Consider the following 20,030-nt stretch of genomic DNA (forward strand, 5'->3'; position numbering starts at 1 on the left):
TTGATTTCCTCTTATGCATCGCAATGGCTTCAGTTTCAACAGCATTTTCATAATTTGTAAGATGCTGGAAAGGTTTAGTGAATGGCTCTGAATCCAGAAATCAATTGACTTCTATCGGCGGGCTCTTGGTGTGCGTTTCCGTCGACCGTGCGTGCCACTGCGCGATCAGACGCGGGCAGCGAGCAGCGCTGGCTGACTGGTAATGATTACGGGACGGCGTGGCCGTGCTGCTGCGGAGCGGAATGAAGGGCAGGTAGAGCCCGCGGCTCAAACAGATGTCACGCTGAAGGATGTTTGCGGAGCATGAAGTGCGGGGGTAACGCGAGGTCGGCAGGCGGTGGGGGGAGCGGTGGGGGGGGGGCCGGTGCACGGCTCACGCTGCGTCCGCGCGCCTCTTCGCTTCACATGTCGCTCTGTTTCGGCTGCCTCTCAGCACGGATGGGAATTGCACACGGCTAAGGTGCTGTGACATGTATACGCATGATTTAATTTGGGGTTAAGCCTCGGAAATATCTGGCCAATTTCGTGTCTTAAAAACCCTTCCAACACCCAAACAAATAATAAAATGTTCACACGCACGAGTATTTAATGCACCGATGAATTTTGTTTCAGCCCACCAATAAAGTTTGAAGAAGAATTTTCAGAAACAAACTTAGCAATTCAAAACGCGGCATTTCTCTTGAAACTACGTCAAGCGTCTTGGGAACAAGATCCAGGAAGTCACTCTCTGGCCAGATCATTGTGTGGCCTCACCCAAAAATCTTTGATGATTCACAATATTGACTGTGAAAACCTATGTGTTCAACGTTATACACGTTTGGAGTTAGGTAATCCAATTTTACTAATTAATATCTGATGTTGTGACATTTGACTTTAATCCATCTGTCCATGCCATCAAAGTGCATTGTTACCAGTTTATATCTTAGCGGACCAGGTGACTCGGCCATAGAGCGAGTGGCCCGCAATCTAAAGTTTGCGAGTTCAACTCCTGGTTGGTGGAGGGGCTGACTTAGCCCATCATCTATTCCTCTGGATTCGATAAAACGAGCACCACTTTGTGGAGAAGTCAACAGTGGTTCTCATTTGGATATGCTTATCCCTGTCATGGGAACGTGGAATTTACACCACAGGCCCTACAAAGCCGTAAGCAGATGAGCGCCACCTCGTTGCTCATTCAACCAGGACATCATCTTTGACGTGTTTTAAGTGATACATTAGATACACAGTGGCAGCGAATGCACGGTGCATTAGATGGGCATATTGCTAAGCTTGCATTTGCAAGTGTGCTTTAGCAGCAGACTGATCCACACTCTGCCAGGCGGAGGCCAACCATTCCAACAGCCTTCGTGCCCTACGGGTCTCTTCCTCCCCTGTCACAAGCCATTAGTTTCCAGTTCCCAGCAAGCCTGCAGGAAATGTCAGCAAGGAACTAAAGTGTGCTGGCTGCCTTGCAAGAAAGATCCTGGGTGCTCGTGCATGGCGAGGCCGCGTGGGCACGGGGTTTAGGGGCGTGCGAGACGCTCGCACGCATTCACTCTTCGCTTGTTGGGTGCGTGCTAGACTTATTTTCGTTCTTTCAGGAACAAAACACATCGTAATATGCCAAACAGTTCTCGTTTGTGCATGCATACGATGCTTGTTGAACATTACACTGGAGTGTTTATATATTTTTTTCACAGTTGCTGAGGCCCAGCATGTTAAGTGGCCAGCAACAAACAGCACTATCGAAGAGCTGCAGTAGATAAGAGGGTTACACGTTTCTTGAATTGAGCAGGAGATTGGGAAAAGAGACGATGGGAGGGCATTCCAGTGTGGAGCAGTGCTCAGGGAGGGACAAGCGGAGAGTGTTTTGAGCTGTATTGTGCTGGTTGAACATCGTGTGGATGAAGTAGTCGCAGCGTCTGGGAGAGCTATTCTTGTTCGTGTGTGGAGGTATGGCCACGAGAAAAGACGGTGCAAGGGAATCGAAGCAGATGAGTGCAAATGTTAACGGGAGAGTGGAGGACACGGCACAGGTTAGAAGCAGGGTTTGCCACCTGTCCCGGTTTGACCTGGTACAGACACGAGTGGGCATCTCTGTTCGGGTGGCAGCAGGAATTGGTTTGTACCGAGGTCTGGTACCGTTATTGTGCTGAACTTCATTACGGTACACTGCACAGTGGTAATGATAGGCCTTCAGGGATATCGAGGTTTAGTTTTCAGTGGAAAAGGTGGCGGCCCTAGTTCAATGCATGTGGAAGGATCTACTCCCCTCCCTTTTAAAAGGTGGACGGCTCACTCAACCTATGATTGTCAGTACAGTGTATGCATATAACCGCCCACCGCCTTGCTGCCAAATAAATGCCAAACTGTTATAACACGAAAGCTATTATACACTCGGTAATGCATACAGCGTCGAACGGTTTTACATTTAAAGTTATTCAAAACGTACATTATCTCTGTCTTGATCTGTGGACCTTCGCTGTCGGTTTCCGTTCTGACGCACGCCGGCGTTTGTGGGATTGAGCAGTCGGGGATTTCCATGGGCCTACCGCACGGCCGCTGCAGCACAGCGGTGGCACGGCCCGGCGGTAGCACGCTCACCACTCGTTGTAGGGCTCCACGGTTTGATTCCGCACGTCGCCCCGGGTGACATCGCGGTGTGCGTCAACCATAAAAGACTACTCGCTGTCCGCTTTGCTCGCGGTGGATGTTAAGAGATTCCTTCGTGCCATTCAACGATGAGTAGGCCATTGTTTGCCGGTCAAATTATTTGTCAAATTACAATCGTCTCCCTCTAAGGTGAAAATGTGGCCGGACTCTCCTGCGATGGAGCCTCTTTGAGACTCTCCGGGCGTTAAACAAGCATAATGGTGAGAATAAGTAAGAATCTATATGGAGGTGAAGTGGGATCTTGAGTGCCAAGTGCATAAAGTCAGGCCGCAGGGCTGAGGCTGCTACAGTTGGCTGAGCAGTCTCATGGGACTCGCGCTCACTGCTGCCCCCGGCCAGACAGGAAGATTATTTCAATCTGTCAGTCACAGTCACAAAGGCCCCCTACAAATGCACTCATTTGCTGTGGGCCAGCGCCAGTGAGGTTATGCGTCCGAGGCCAGGCTCGTGTATTTGTTCATTTGCTATTTTGATGAAAATTTCAAGCGTAGACGTTGGAACTTTCTGTGCGCCTTCATTCGCCTCCACTCGTAATGCACTGCCCAGTGTTACTCAGGGAAAGGGAGCTGCCGCAGTAGCGCGAGCGCACTGGACTTCAGAGGTCGCCGTTCGTTGCCATCTTCTGGCACGGCAGCTGAAACAAGGTTTTTTAAATCCTCAGATTGTCAATTAGAACGTCGCGTGTGCTGTGGCAATATGTGGATACGCCCACCACCTCCTCTGACTATTCTAGTCAACTTGGAAGTGTCGAGCAAATGCCCTCTCGGGTTCCCACGAGCGAGGCCATTCCACCAACAGCGGAGTGAACAAGCAATTTCAGGGCGGCACCTTTACTCTGACCAAAGGAATATCCATTTGTAAGCTGTGGCGTCTTACTGCTATTGTAAAGTCAAAGCTGATTGTATTTTCCTGGAGGTTCTGTAACAATATATATTAATAATCTACATTCAGAAAGCTTTCCTCTTAATGCTGCGATCAAGGCCATCGCACACGAGCGTGTTTATAATGGATGCAGTGTGGGTGCTCTGTGCTCTGCAGTATGAATGGCTGTTGGTGGCTGCGGCCTGGTTGCTCAATTGAGTGGCACGTGCCTATGGCCTCTGTTGCCACAAGGCGGCCACCGTGGGGACGCCCCATAGTGAGGGCTTCATCTGTGGCTCAGTGGCTGGAGGCGGCTGTGGGAGGAGCGTGGGTTGATCCAGCCTGCTGCTGCTGCTGCCAAGCGACATGTGGTGGCTGAACTCGGCACAGCCGGGCGCAATTACGTGGAGATTCTCTTTCTTGCAAGTTCGCCTGTGCCGTGTTCGCGTGCGAGCTGCCATCCTGCGCGTCGCTCACGTTGGCCGCATTTGCGAGTAGTGTGCGAGGAGACGAGGTGCGAGCGTGCGAGGTGTGTTTGCTCTGCTCGTGTAGCCATCGCTCGTAGTGTCTCAGGAGGATTACTGCGCATTTAAGACCGTGTTAGTAACGATTACGAAGATCCTCGCAAATTCCTCGCTCGGCGGCTGCGTGCACGACCAGGCGTGGTGCTTGGAATCCGTTTTGGCTTCAGAGCGCACGGCGGACGTTGTGAGAACGCGAGGCTGTGAAGGCAAGATGATCAAATCTAGCTGGTTCTACGTGAAGTTCAAGTACGTGGAGAAGGTCAGTCGGCTTCACTTGTAAATCTGGCACGAACTTTCTTGAATCGTATTTCTGCAAATTCAAGGTTCCTTTGATATTATGGATACTTTGTTCGCAAAAAACTCGACGTGGTTTTTTTCTCTGCGTAGATAGTTGTTAATGCCAAGTACAGTTTGCAACCCGTGCAGGTATATAACCCAGGCAGTCCAGAAAATTTACGTCTGTGTTTTGGTGTCAGTAATGAATTTGTACGGAGACCTGGTACCGGTATTGCTGTGTCGAACTTGATTGTGGTACACTTCGCAGTTTTGGTGGGCTTGACTGAGAAACATGTCTGGGTTTGGTCTGTGTTCGATAGGACCCATATCTAACAGAAAGGGTCCTTGCCTATAAACACTTGGCAGTTCAGCATTGCATTCAGCAAGCCTATATCTGCTCATGAGACACTGCATGTCGAAACTGGTACAGCGTTTGCTTTTATGAGACCAATGCTGTGAAATAAATATTTCTCGGAAAGCCGTTTAGCAGATAGATTGTGTAAAAAAAAATACGTGAAGGCGGCATATTGTCAGTTTATCTATTTGATTTTTAATATTATATTGATCTATAACCCTCGACATACGTATTCTGTCACATGAAAATGATGTACAACAAAAATCTGATTTTCATCAAGAGCATTTTACACGTTTCCATTAATTTTGGAAACGTGTTGTGGCCACAGTGGGGTTAGAGAACCACTTCAAGTGGCGTTGGGAGTTTGTGCAGATGATTTCAATTTGAACAAATATGCGTCCTCTTAAATGGATAAAAGTGGCCTGGAATGTCAATGCCACGCTTCTTGCCCATATTGAAACATTATGCGAACAAGTACGGGAATAATTCACCTTCATCGTCAACGTTGTGCAGCGAAACACCAAAGGCTCGCGAAGGCATCACGTTCCCGGAAAGAGATGATTGTTGTAATACCCATTTAATTATTTTAATGATCGTCATCACCATCATCATCATCTACCATGGTCAATCAACTGCTAGATGAAGGCCTCCCCAAACCGGCGCCGCCACCTCTCACGATGCTGCAATACAAAAATCCATCCAGCACTTTAGCTGATCTCATTGCTCCATCTCTCCTGGGTGAACGTTCACTCAGACTCGTTCCATTCTAATAGTTTGCACGATGTCATTAACCTGATGATGTTTCTCTGCCAATGTGATCCCAAGCACACATCTCTCTGTGTTTCTTTGCATAGAGTTACATGGCTTAAATAGTAGATATTTGTGGGATTTCTAGAAAGTATGTGTCGAGTTATTAGATGTAAGAAGTATGCTTATATATTTTGTTATTTATATTTCCCATATCGCTAATGATCACTTTGTCTTGTGTATTTTAGAGTTTTGCATGACACTAGGACCCACGTCGAACAGAGAGGGTCCTTGCCTATAAACATCTGACAGTTCACCAGCATTGGCTCAGGGCTGCTGATGAGATACGGAATGTCAAAACGTGTTCAGAGTTTTCTTGTTGAGCCACTGCTGCTTAAATGATGCACTCCCAGAAAGCCGTGCAGCCCATGGAATGTGTACAAAATAAAATTTGTATATACATGGAGGGATAGATGTCAGTTTAACACCAATATTATCCATAATAGAGGTTTTTGGGTTGCAAATTGTAAATGTTGTGGGTTTGCTCTGCAACACACCGATGTGCTGAGCTAGTAAAGAATTGGCATCTTTTGTTTACGTGACAAACCTTAATAATTGGCTGTGTCGGGTGGTGTCGGGTTTAACGACTCGTTTATATTTACGAAATTTGAACCAAAAACCTCTGTTAGTGATCGATTTGTGCAGGCGACATTATTGACCGCACGTTTTTTTCTTACGTAGTTTCTCCACAATCGCACGAATGATTATTTTGTGCCTGTGTGCCGCAGTGTTCCATCGCACGGGAGCGCTTGGTTGAATTGTAAAATTAGGCGATATAATCTTGCTCGTGCATTAATTATAGGATTCATTTTTGTGCAAATACCAGCGATGGAATAAAATAACACATCGTTTGTCATGGCCCCAGCACAGGTTAAGCACTTACATAATTGCTAATATGTTTTTTTCGTGTGTTATAAAAGCTTTAATGGGTTTATTCTGCAAATAACATAAACAGATTAATCAGGGTCGTTACAGCATGAAACCTTGTAAAATAATTCTTGATATATACCAGAGCGAACCAATAAACAGTCGTAGACCATTCTGTTATAAAAATACATTACGTAACTTACCATCCTTTCAATTTAAAGCTTTCGTGACTGCAGGGATTCATCTTCTTGGTTCTTTCGATAAAGTCACGTAGAAGGGAAATAATAAAATAATAAAAATTAAACAATAAAATACAATTTTCACGACGTTTCGGCCACAACGCAAGCAGCCGTCCTCAGGTGAAGAACAGGTCTGTCAGAAAGACAGTGTCTTCACCTGAGGACGGCTGCTTGCGTTGTGGCCGAAACGTCGTGAAAATGTTATTTTCTTATGTTTTATTTTTATTTTTTTATTATTTCCCTTCTACATGACTTTACCGAAAGAACCAAGAAGAACTTACCATCCGTTAATGAGAGTGGGGTGGCTATCCTTGGCATGTCATCTTGTTGAGAGGTCATGTTAAACTTCTCTTCCAGTCATCCAAGCCTGACTGCTGATAAGAGACTGAATGCTGAAACCTGTCAAGAGTTAGGTGGCATTGTGGAGCAGTGGAAACATTTGCTCCTCACAGCAAGAAGGACCTGGGTTCAATACCCGTCCCGGGCGCTGATTGTTGTTGGGTTTGTGAGCTGTCCCCCTAGTCTGGATGACTTTCCTCCAGCTTGTATGGCTTTTCCTCCTCTAATAAACAAAACACAATGTAACTGGTAATTGGCAAAACATCCCGATGCTGAAAGATTACTTGATAATTACTCAGCTGGGATCAGATGGAGCAACATCGCCCCCCGACTTCAAAAACTTGGCGACGACCCTCCTGAAAAAGTATCTTGAGACTCAGCTTTTCTGGGTAAACAAGCGGAATAATAATGATAAAAATGGTTTGCATTAAACCAATGCTGATGAAAAACATCCCTCTCAAAGGGCTTTTTGGCTGCTGGAAAGTATTTTTACAAATATTTAATGTGGAGAGACAGACGTGTGAAGGAAGCGAATAGTCTGCTTATTTATTTTGTTACTCATATTCTCGAACTTATTTTGCACCGTACGTAGCCAGGCATGCTCATGGGAGCTGTCGTGCCACATCCGTTGCAGTACCGGGTTGCAGTTGATGTTGAGCGCTTCGTGGCAGGCCAACGTGTGGATCCCTGTCCCCGTCGTGCGTTCATTTGTCTTTGCAGCGTGCCGATTTGTTGACCGGAGCAGGTTACTGCTACCGGCCACCGGCGGGCAGTTTCTGGGTTCTGTTCATTGCGTTATGAATCACAGTGACAGTGCCTTGGCAGCACGGCATTAATTATTGCAACGCCAGGACACCCTGGCATCTGTACAGCGGCACTTTGGCTTCAAAGGCCGATGTTGTGAGCCAGGATGAAATAATGATCTCTCCCCCATCCCCCGCTTGGCTGCTCACAGTCGAGCGCACGTGGCTCCGTTTACGCGCAGCGCTTGGATGCCTTTCAGAACACATCTTGACAAATGTATTTTCAAGGCTGTAAAACAAATGTTGCTGAAGAAAAGCAAAATGTACAGAAGCAGCGAGTAAACTCGGTGCTTGAATTAAGCACCGAAGCGGGCCACCTATTGCGGGAGTCACGAGGACCGTGTGGCTCTTTTGAAATGGTTCCATCCAGAAGAAATAAGCGGACAATGCGCACGCCACATTCTCCTTCCCATACCTGTCCCTCTACGTGAACAACACATATCTTATCAGCCGCACGGCCCTTTACGAGCGCATTGTTTCAGCTGCCTTGGTTTTAACACAGGCAAAGTGTATCTAAAAAAAAATCTAATGGTTAGTTTTATATAGCGTCGTTCATGCAAATTGCTTCTCACAATCGCTGAGTAGGAACCACAGACCAAGCTGGAAGTCTGCCAGGCGGAAGAGCCAGCGCCACGAATTGCTCTGCAGTTCTCTATATGCGAAGCTTAAGAAGGGATAGACGACATCAGTCCACACTTTTGTGTGCTGCATTCTTCCTGGCGAGCCAGGGTATTGCACATCCCTGCCTCCACTGTGCTGGATGACACACGTGCATAGCCACCACCGGTTTCAACAGTCGGTGTGTCATCAGCAGAGTTAGGCTTGCTTGAACCACCAACGCTGCTGAAATTATGCGCTCACAGAAGGCCGCGTGTCAGATGGCACGTGTTAAAAATTGTATTCTTGTATTTTTTTTGTGGAGAGACGGACATGGGGAGGAGGCGTGCTGCCTGCGTGTTTATTTTGTTTCGTATATTCTGCACAGCGGCACCAATGATGATTGTGTGTTACGCGTTACTTTAGCAGCAGGATGGACACTGCGATGAAGGGTCTTCGGAGTCGAAGCCATGCCACTGCTATCAGTCCACTGTGCTGTGACCACAGCCATTGATTAGTTTGAAGAGGGCTGTGCATGTGCGCTGTACAGATTAGAGACCCCTACCAAATAACGTTTGTTATTTGTTGATGTTTGTAAGGTTCTGGAAACACGTGCATTTGACTTGTATAGGGAGATTTGGATGCGTGGTGCAGTGGTCACATCAGTGGTAATACCGGTGTTTTAAAGCAAGAAGTCCCTGGGTTCGATCCTGGCTCGTGTGCCTGTCTGTGTGCAGTATGTTTTATCTCCTGTTCTGCAGTGGGTTTCTTCCAGCTTCTCCTGTTTCCTTCCACAGCAAAAAAACAAGTAATATTTAAATATAAAAACGACTCCAGGAAGTGGCCGCAAAGCTTGCCATAACGTAAGAGGCCGTGTTGATTTACAGCCAACGTCAGTTGAGCGTGGACAATTAGACCCAAGCCAAAACATAACATATAAAAAAGATTGTTTAAAAAACAAATTTTGATAGAATATAGTATTGTCATCAGTATGACATAAGTATACCAAATTTGCAGTCGATACCACATTGGGAAGTGGGTTAAAATTGAGTTACAATATTTGAGGATACGACAACAACAACAGACAGAGTGAGTTAAATAAAAGCGTGTAAAAACACAATGTAATTGGTATTGGCCCAAATATCCCAGTTCTGAAAAATTACCTGCAAATTAGTCAATTTGGATTACACACAGCAGCAACATCGCTGAGTCGATCTAGGGGAGGCCCAAGACCGGTTCAGATAATCGCAACTGGTGGTGGCCATGTGCGGGAATGGAACTGGGCAGGTTTTTAACGCAGCACAACCGAAGATCCCCGTATAGTCTTAACAGACTGTTGGAGGCAAGTGCAGCTAGCGAGCACCTATGGGGAGGCCGACACGGCACACGAGACGGTGGGTGGCCAGCCACCCAGGCCCGACCGCCTTTGTCTGCCTACACACCAGGTACTCATTTTACGCCGAGACGACCTCGGGGAGGCCCAGGAGCGGTTCTGATGATCGTCACTGGGGTTGGGCGTGAGAGGGAATCGAACTGGGGTGGCCGGGGTTTGTAGTGTAGTGCGCTAACCACTATACTACCGCTCCTGACACACACACATATATACACAAAACGCATACACACGCTCGTGTACACACACCGAATAGTTCGGCGGTTCGTTTCGCCAGTACGAATAGGCGCTTACAAGTTTTAATTTTAAAAAAATGTCACGGAATTTGTTAACTCCGTGTTGACGTGAGGCTTTTGTCCAGTGAGTGTGTCGACTTACAATCGGTTGGACTAATAATGAACGAGCCTCAGGAACTGGGCGTGAAGTGTTCTGACGGTGAGTTGCAAATAATGTCGAATTTTGTAGCACGGGAATATTGATTAATGCATGGATAGGGTGTCTCACCTTAAATTTATTATCGGAAGTTTATAGCTTCACGTTTACAGGTAATTTATAGGGAAGGTAGCGGCTCAGCTGCTTTAAGATGTTCTCTGTTCATGTTTTGTTTGTTGCGGTTGCACCCGACTCAATAGCCGCATGGCTCACAGGGCTATCTATATATATAAAAAAAGGGAAATTTGTGATTGTGTGTCTGTTCAAAATGTTTAGCGTATTTCCTGACATGCAACAAACTTAAAATTTGCCATGTGGGTACTTTCCAGACTGTACATCATGCAAACATTATAAAAATACACTTTTGTATTTTGGGGGGGGAGGGGAGCTCAATAATGCATAGATTTTTTGCACGCCAAGTGAGCTGTGACGTCAAATCTGTCACGTGACCCGCGCACGTGGAAGTGTAACGCATTGTAGTGTAGTGGTTAGCGCGCTGCGCTACGAACCCAGCGACCCGAGTTCGATTTCCGCTCACGGCCACCACCGGTGACGATTATTTTAACCGCTCCTGGGCCTCCCCTAGGTCGACTCAGCCTCAAACGAGTAACTGCTGTGGTGTGTGAACATCGCCACTGGGGAGACAAAGGCGGCCGGGCGTGGTGGATCCAAGTCCCGGGCGAAGCCGGGTTGTACAGCTAGTACCTAATAAATGAAACTTGAAAACTGTGCGATGGTGCCAAGTATAGAAATTATGTTAATGAGTCCCGTCGCACGCGCCGATTGGTGGCAGGGCGTGACGTCACCGCGACCAAGCAGCCAACCAGAGAGGGCATCGCGCGCACTCGAACAGCTCGCCCGAGACGTTGAAGGAAGCAGTGCCCAATTCGACAACCCATGGTTAACAAGGCACCTTGCGATGCACTTGAGCCACTTGCACGACATAACAATCATGTTGTCACTGCATTTATCTAAAAAAAATGTTGTTTGTTTAAGAGCACATCTTGCGAGGTGTTATCGTGAAGATATCGTTGATGTTACTCGCATTAAGGCTGGAAACGGCAGTTATGTAGCTAGTCATGTCTTCATTATAATTTTGAACAAATTGTTAAAATGTGAAAGCGGCTCAAATGAGCATTAAGGCATTGCTCATCTCCTTTTCAGCACTGATCCGGTGGTGTAAATTCTACGTTCCTATGGCGGGGGGGGGGGGAGTCTACTTATAGGATAACCACTGGTGACTTCCCCACAAAGCGGTACTCATTGTATTGACCACAGAGGGATGATGGGCTGAGCCGCCCCCAACCAGGATTTGAACTTGCAACCTTGTGATTGCGAGCCACCCACTCCACCGCTTAGCCACCACCGGGCCGGATAGAATTACTTTACACGGAGAGCCCTCGTGGACACAATGAAGACCGTCCACGTTTAGCCGGCACTCCTCTCTCTCAGGAGGCTCCCGCGTTACGATACCAGGCCTCATTAACACTGCACTTAGCCACCACACAGCAGGTCACAACAACACGCTCGCCCGCCCCGTCCGCCCGCTCTATCACTGAGCCACCTGGCCCGTCATGAATAGGTGGTAGTTATTAACGCAGTTGGCCCAGAATCTCGAGAGGCGTTTGATGCAGAGAGGAGCGTAGTTCTGAAACAGATTCACCCTGGGCAGTTGTGTGCATATTCAGGCTAAGATGTGCTGCTGATCCTAGTGCTGTTCGCCCATCGTGCACAGCTATTTTTAATCAAGCTTTTGCCGGCTTCATTATGGATGGGGAAGGGATTTGACAGACAACATCAGTAGGTCGCATTAATGTTTACGCCTGTACGTGCAGCGTGAGAAGCGTGGAGAGGTTGACTCTGGGAATTACACTGAGAAGCCGAAGTTTATTGAACACTCGCAGGTTAATGGCATCATCCACGTGATTAAATAAGTGAGTGGACATGGTGAGCACTTGTCATTGCTACAAGGGTTGATGAATGATGTCCAAGAATAATAACAGAGTTGCAGCCAAGGAGTGGAATGTGTCTGAGAGGATGACCTCTGGGGAGATAGAGCGATGAAATAGTCCATTTTGATGAACTATTTCATTTGGATGGATTGTTATGAAATATATCACCCAGGAAATCCCATGCTTGCGCAACATCTTGTTTGCAAACGTGTCCAAAATTGTTGCACCACAACATCCTGAGAGGTGGTGGTTGCGGCTTGGGGAGGCCGTTCTCCAGCAGTGGATCGACCACGGTTGAAGACGGCGGCGGCGACGATGCAGCGTGACAGAATCGGCATGCGTGTAGCACGGTAGCGTTTGTTATGTTGCAGCAGCTTCACACATTGCCACATTGCACGGCGTTTTTGCGCACGTCAAACGTCAGTTTTAAGATTAGCGGAAACAACATTGCAGATTTAATATGAACAAACAAAAATGTTTTAACTTAATATGTGCAGCACACTGCTCATATTCCCAAGAAGCGTATTACCGACGAAGGGAGTGAGTAAACAGTTTACTCAATTATACTGGGAGCGTAAACACGCGGCGGCGGTGTGGCACGTAAAACCAATAGAGATGGTTTTACTGTCGGCGTGGGAGCCGCGATTGCCTCTGGCAGAACATCTGTCGAAATCAACAGCCGCAAGCAATCTGCTTCCACTCCAGAGGCTCTCAAGCATCCGAGTGCAGAGCTCTTTTGTTTGATGGAATAATGCGAGCGGTGAAATAACCCAGCGCCATAGACTGGCACGGCCTGACAACAACAGCCACACGAGCGGAGGAGACTGGCCAGCCACAGCCTGCCCACAGCCACACCAGCGGAGGCTCGCCAGCCACAGCCTGCCAGAGTTAATGCTAACACTGGTCAACAAAAAAATAAATAAAAATTCGGACCTGGACTCTTGCAGCTGTTCTAGACTAATTTCAGGGTGCCGATTCCAAATCTGATCTCAGATTTGCTCTAGCACATCTCATTTTTATGCTATCGGCATACCCCATTTTCATTGATTTTACCCGAAATTAACTCTGTCACTTATGATTGCAAGTTGTTGCGAGTCAGTGACTGCTTTAGTGTTAAAATATGGTGCTGTATTTTTAGGATAGTGTGTTTATAATATAATTTTATGTAGATATCCACATTTATTTAATATTTTTCTTCTGCAGTTTTGATTGAAAATGCAATATTTGATATCTCAAAAACCTGATGTGATCAACAAAAACTGATGTCAGATTTGGAATCAGCACCCCAAAATTACCTTAAAACCGTTGAAATACCTTATGCCAGGAAAAGTGTGTTGACCAGTGTAATTTAATCGTTTCTGGTAAAGCCGCCCTCCTTTTTGCCAGGGCGTCACAGGGTGCTTCGCATGCAGTCCGCGACTCGGATCTCTTCTGAGCGCATTGAAAGGGCACCCCAAGTGGCAGCCTAACCCTGTGCGACATAAGGTGACTCGGCACCTGGTCTGCGAGCGGGCGCGATTCTGCTGGCAGTAGGGGCTGATGATGAATTGGTACGTGTAAACCCAATTGAGTAATTTGCGCATAATTTTCAAATCTGGCCAAATTTGGACCGTGACGCTAGCACGCAGTGTCCTACATCAGGAGAGGACTGTCAGCCACACCCCTGACGGTCATGGATGGCGATTCGACTCCTGAATCAAATCGGGGTTTTTCTTTTCTTCTTCCAATTGCGGTCAATGAGAATGGCCCATGTGATTAATTCGTTACGATGCTCTTCCGGCACAGCTAGCATCAGTGGTGCGATTCATCTGAAGTGGTCCTGAGTCCCCCCCCCCCCCCCCATATCAACCGGCACTGACTACAGCGTGGTGACAAGTGGCCATACAACCTCCCATGGGGAGGCCTTCATTCAGCAATGGATTGATAAGGACCAGTAACCATATGCTGCGTAATATTATTAGAAACACATGTACTATATGAACCTCATGGCGGAATCCCGGGGTCCCATAAGCCGGCTCTCGCATAAACATATTAGAAATAATGTAAACAAAAACTTTGCTCTTTTTCACCAATGGTTTTGAAGGATGGTGGCAAGTGTTGTCTTGTTAAACTATGCCATTAAAACTGAAAACTACTTACCTGCAGTACCTCTATTTAAATACACTATCGAAAAAAATATTTACACCCCTCGTGTGGATTTATGAACACACTTTGTAAACAGTACATAACATATTCTTGGTTCTTTCGGTAAAGTCACGTAGAAGGGAAATAATAAAATAATAAAAATATTCTACCACAGCAAGAAAATGTTCTTGCTGTGGATTTCACACATGATGATGATTGCTTGTGTTGCAGTCGAAACGTCGTGAGAATTTTATTGTTTAATATTTTTATTATTTTATTATTTCTCTTGTACGTGACTTTAACGAAAAAAACCAAGAATATGAATCCCTGCAGTCACGAAAGTTTTAAATCAAAAGTACATGAAATAGTACGTGTTTTCAATCCGTTGTTCATATTGTAACAAGCGTTTATACCAATGTTACTCTACAGTGTAGTGGGTTGCCGCTCCTCTTATCCGCATTGATACGAGAGCGGTATGTGGGGACTACGGCTTAACCGCAAAAAAAACCTATTTGCACAGATGCATACGGACAAAAGAAGTATTAACAGGAGGAAGTAACGGTGCAACGCATCTCATCTGTTAAATATCTGCAGGTAATAGGATTGTCATCGATTGATCCTGGCTACAGACATTGGTAGGTCACAAATAATAATGAAGATAAGAGAGCATAATTTGGAGCTTTCGTGACTGCAGGAATTATTCTTTGGTTCTTTCGGAAGTTTAAAGTTTGTTTTTTCTCTCTCTCTCTCTCTGGGTTTTTTCGTTGTCTCTCTCTGCTTGTGTATCGGTCTTCGTGTCTGTGTTTTTTTAATTTCACACTTAATTTAGCAATCTTTGGAAGAACGTAATCAACCAGGCTATGCGTTAATTGTGTGTTGACCGACCCTCTGTGTTGCATTCCATTACATTTCGAAATTTTTGCTAGGTTAGTTAATTTAGTGTGTCTCTCTCCCTGCCTCCTAATTTTTTCAAGCTTTCGTACCGTACCACTCATCGTGCTACTCATTGACATGATAATTTCTCTAACCCCTCTCTCTCCGCCCCTGCCCCCCTCTCTCAAGCTTTTTACACCTTTCCACTCACCGTTTCCACTCATGGACATGCTAATTTTTCTAACCCCTCCCTCTCTCCCCGCCCTCGACACAGAGGCGTAGTTTCTCTTTGTGCCTATGTTTGCTCTCTCTCTATGTATCTCTGTGATATCTGTCTGCTTATATGTCTGTCTATGTTTCTGGTTCTGTGTTTAATCTCTCTCTCAAATTTAGCATTCTCAGGAAGAACGTAATCAACCAGATAGGGTGTTGACTGTTATGTTATCCAACTCTCTGTTGTATTACATTACATTTCTAAGTATACTAGATTTGTGTTTCACTTTAAGTTATACCTGATGATGATTGCTTGTGTTGCAATCGAAACGTCGTATGCTAGTATTTAATTTAATTTATTATTTTATCTTTATACGTGACTTTACCGAAAGAACCAAAGGATAAGAGAGCAGTTTCACTGTGTTATGCATACCGTGATGACAAATATAGTTCGTGTAGGCAGTTTGAGCAGCTTGGGATAAGACTTGTGATCCTGCGCATACCCATCCTTGCTCCGCTTGGACACGACATGACAACAGAATGATGCGCGCCAAGTGGGTCGCGGCGTTTATGTGCGCGGTGGGACGGAGTCGGCAAAAATAAGTAAATTAATTAGGATTTTTACTTTCGTTGATTCGGGACCCCGGGGTCCCGCCATAAGGTTCATATCCAGCTTATGCCAGTGAATGTAATATTTGTTGTGTGCTTTGTTACAAGTTCTATTCATATTAATATACATTACTTATAACATTTTATTCTTTTGTATTTGCAATATATCGATCGCTAGCGTTACAAACAGAGTAGGGCTGTTTTTTTTTTTACAGTCATCTCCCAGCCCCCCCAATGATTGCGTTGACTAATGTAGTTTCATGTCGCGAGTCCAGTGGCGGCGTACACAAAGTGCTCCAGTTCACACAGCGGTAGCGACATTTCACTCGCTCGTTTGTTATCACCTGGCTACAGCATGTGGATATGGATATTTTGAGAATATATCTACGTATAGAGAATATGACTACTCTCTCGCGTGGCAGGTTCATTCCTGACATTTCCATTACAAAAAACGTGAATTACAATGTCATGAACTACAAATGTTTATCTTTTTCATTTTATCCAAATGGAAAAAAAACCTCTTAAGGCATTTCTGGTTTTAACTCGACCACGTGTTTCTTTAAGTGTAGGGCATGGAATGTAATGAATGGTTTATTGTCCCTACTGATGTGTCCACACCAATGCAATGTGTAGGGGTAGCATTCTATTCTACTTGGCACTATTTTAGTTTTCTGTAAACGCAGTTGCTGAGCACAGCTCCAAAAAGGGCCCAAAACGTCTAGGAGCCAGCAACAAAAAGTAGGATCAAAGTTGTAACAGAGCAAGGTTATTGTAAGAGATTGCGAAAGGGAAATCGACGATGGGAGGAGGGAATTCCAACGTGGAGCAGCAGTGCGAGGGAGGAAGCAAAGAGAGAATTGAGGTGACCTGTCGGCAAAGCCCCAAGGGACGGCTGACGGCTGGCTCAAGGAAGCTGTCCCTCCGCCACGCCGCTCTGGGTGTTAAACGCAGCTCCGCCCCCCCCTCCCCCGTTACAGTCAGATAAGAAATCGAATCGTGTGCGGTTTCACAGCCAATGTTGACGTACATTGGTCTTTGAGGTTAACCATTTTTCTGATTGCGAGTGCATGACTTCTCTTGCTCGTGGGTTAAAAAAAAAAAACGGTGCCCTCGCTACCGATAATTAGGAGCTCGGTGAACTGCAATTCCGCTTAAAAGCGCATGCCGTTTGATTAAGGATTCTCAAAGTTCTCATTACCATACGGTACTTGTAAAAGTGTACTTTGATGTGCGGTGCAGTGGTATACCGTATTTAAAAGGGACTATTAACGGAGAGCTTGTCGACTAAAAAAAATATAGAATTTCATTGTCTGAAAGGTTGTTGAGACAAATACCTGAACCACTGAGGCGGCACTTCATCACGGCCTGTGAAGTGTAATGAGAGTGCCCATTAACCTTGCTGTGGCGGGGCAGCCGCCCTGGTGGTAGCTTAATGAGCCCCGGTGAGAAACACGAGAGCAAACAAACACTTTCTAATACTTTTCATTATGATCATTTGAGCCTCTGTTGTGGCTCATAATCATGTTTGGCACGTTCTCCGCCAGTGCGATGTACCTCTGCGTTACCATTTCCACGCGGCCGATCTCAAATGTCCCGTCGTGGGGGCGGCAGGGTGGCGCAGCAGTAATCCTCTGGCCCCCACAGCGAGAAGTCCCTGTGTTCGATTCCCAACTCCGTGGAGTTTGTATGTTCTGTCCTGTTCTGCTTGGGTTTCCTCCGGGTTCTTTGGTTTCCTCCCATAGATACAAATAATTCACAGTGTAACTGGTATTGGCCAAACATCCCAATTGCTAGAAATGTACCAGCAAATTACTCAACTGGGCTTACACACAGCAATCATCGCCCCCTACTGCGAAAACTTAACGGTGAGGATTATTCATACTTTGGTCACCGACACGCTCCGATTCGGTATAGTTGAACTCCATCCTGTGCCAGTCACTCAGAGACTTAGATTTAGATTATTAACATGAGTATTAGCTGTGACCTGCAGTGGTGGTTGGACGCAGTGTGGTTGATGAGATGAAACAGTCGGTGCCTGGTAGAAACCGAGCCCTCGCACACAGAGGAGGAATCGATTGAGACGAGTGAAGTTCTCTGGAACAGCACAACACGAGCGTGGCAGTAGCGACAAGAGTGCTCGCGGCTCGCCAGCTCTGTGCTGAGGTTCATAGTCTGAGAACGTGCACTTGCGTGGCGAATTGCCCAAGGAACCATCGGCGCGTGGAATAATATATTGAACCATAAAACACCGCTCTTGGTGACTCACAATTGTGTGCGTGGCCACGTACGTGGGCGTTGTCGGCAACCCTCAGAATGGCCCTGGACCGGCGGCAGTGCCCGCTTGCGAAGCGCGTCGTGACCGAGCGGGCGCGCCGCTCTCGGCTGCCTCTCGCTCAGCTCGGCCGGTTACCCACCTGCGTCAGGTGGCCCGGCCGGCTGTCTGCGCTGTACGTGGACGCACATACAGACAGCATCGTTTAATCTATGAATCAAAATATTTTAACCTTGATAATCCCTTGATGCAGAACATTTTGTTGGCATGGGTGTTGGGTAGTTGCATGTTGGCATTGCGTTACGTGCAGCGTCATAACTGCCAGTGCTTCCCCTTCACGTTTAAGTGTGCCATCTGGTACACAATGCAATTATTATTGTCATCGTCAGCCATGATCAATCCGCTGCTGAATGAAGGCCTCCCCAAACCGCCATCACCTCTCATGCTCCTGCGAGGCATAAATCCACCTGGCACCTGCACGCACACTGAATTCATTTCTCCATTTCCTTGGTGGATGCCCTGTCGGATGCATTCTTGGCTGCCACTCCATTTTTATTTCCAACCTTCATCCGTCATCCCTGCTAGCGACATGTCCTGCCCAGCCTACTTACTTGGTTTAATATTATGGATGATTTTAAATAGCTTCAAATCCATTTACACAATCTACTGTCGTGTAATGCGGGATCGCAAACATGACGATTCCGCATATTTACCCAGGAAAGCCTTCACCGAGTTTCAAGACTGTTTCAAGAGGGTTCTGCCAAGTTTTGCACAGCAGGGTTCCAAGTTGCTGCTGTGCGATATCCCAATTGAGCGATTCTTCAGCATTGAGATGTTTGTCCAATCCCAGTCGCACTGTTGGGGGAGACAGGGACAGGGGGGGGGGGGGTTTAGCTGTGATGTTCCGTCAGCAGGAGGTGTCACTTCTGCGGGGTCTTGATCTGGACCCCTTCCGGCGCTGTGAATATACAGAGCCTCTTCATGCCGAGCCGGTCGCTCACTTGAAACCTGGCAGCGTGAGCTTTCTCTTCTGTTGTCACAGGCTCTTCTGTGAAATATTTGCCGTCGAGTGGGCTGTGCGCAGTAATCGATGTTATCTTAAAGCAAACTCGAAAGAGAGCGTTTCCCATTCTGAGTACCGTGTGTGTGTGTATGTACGTGCGTGCGCCTGCTGTGGGCCTGGCGCGCGCACGCGACGTGCGTTCCTTGCTGGCGGCGGCGATGGCTTTATCGCTTATTTCTTTCAGCTGCCGCCTGGGTGGAACGCGCGGCTCGGTTTATCTTGATTCACGGCTCGTAGTGACGGCGAGATGGATATCCACTTGGACGTTCCGCTTGCATGCCGCGGTACCTGCGGTTCGCGGTGCTAACGCCGCGTGAGTTTTTGCTTCTGGGCGATCTGTAAGTACCAGTGTCTTGTGCTTGTAACTGTCGCAAGCGGCCGTGCCGTCCTTTACCCGCCACTTGTTATTCAGCACTTTGAACATGATTGCGTACGTTTACTCAGGGAAAGCCTCACAGAGTCTCAAGACTACTCTTTTTCACGTGGTTCCTGGCAAGTTTTCGCGGGTGAGGAATTTGCAGGTACATTTTCAGTATTGGGATGTTTGGCCAATGGCAATCACGTTGGATGTGTTTTTTTGTTTGCTTAGCTATGGGAGGAAACCAGAGAACCCAGATGAAACCCATGCAGGACAGGGGGAGAACTTACAACCTCCACACGCCAAGGGCCGGAGTTGAGAGTTGTCGAACCCAGGCAAGATGTTATCTGCCTCGCCTGGTATACAGGAGGTGGTGGGTTCGATCTCGACTGTGACACCTGTATATTTGGGGTTTGCACGTTCT

General features: G+C 46.7%; 1 protein-coding gene across 16 annotated transcripts in view; it reads left to right on the top strand.

The window, feature by feature from the left end:
- Positions 1-20,030, top strand: part of AUTS2 (activator of transcription and developmental regulator AUTS2) — a 263,193-nt gene that overhangs the window by 60,541 nt on the left and 182,622 nt on the right. The window contains exon 1 of one of the 16 annotated variants that reach the window (XM_078611713.1): positions 3,903-4,296. The exons of the other annotated variants lie outside the window; for them this stretch is intronic. Coding sequence (XP_078467839.1) covers positions 4,249-4,296 — 48 coding nt within the window. The 5' untranslated portion in view covers positions 3,903-4,248. Of the gene's footprint in view, positions 1-3,902; positions 4,297-20,030 lie in introns of those variants that run through there. 16 annotated transcript variants of the gene reach the window in all.

Source organism: Lampetra planeri, chromosome 37, assembly GCF_965212315.1.
Source record: "Lampetra planeri chromosome 37, kcLamPlan1.2.h2, whole genome shotgun sequence".
Taxonomy (NCBI): Eukaryota; Metazoa; Chordata; class Hyperoartia; order Petromyzontiformes; family Petromyzontidae; genus Lampetra; species Lampetra planeri.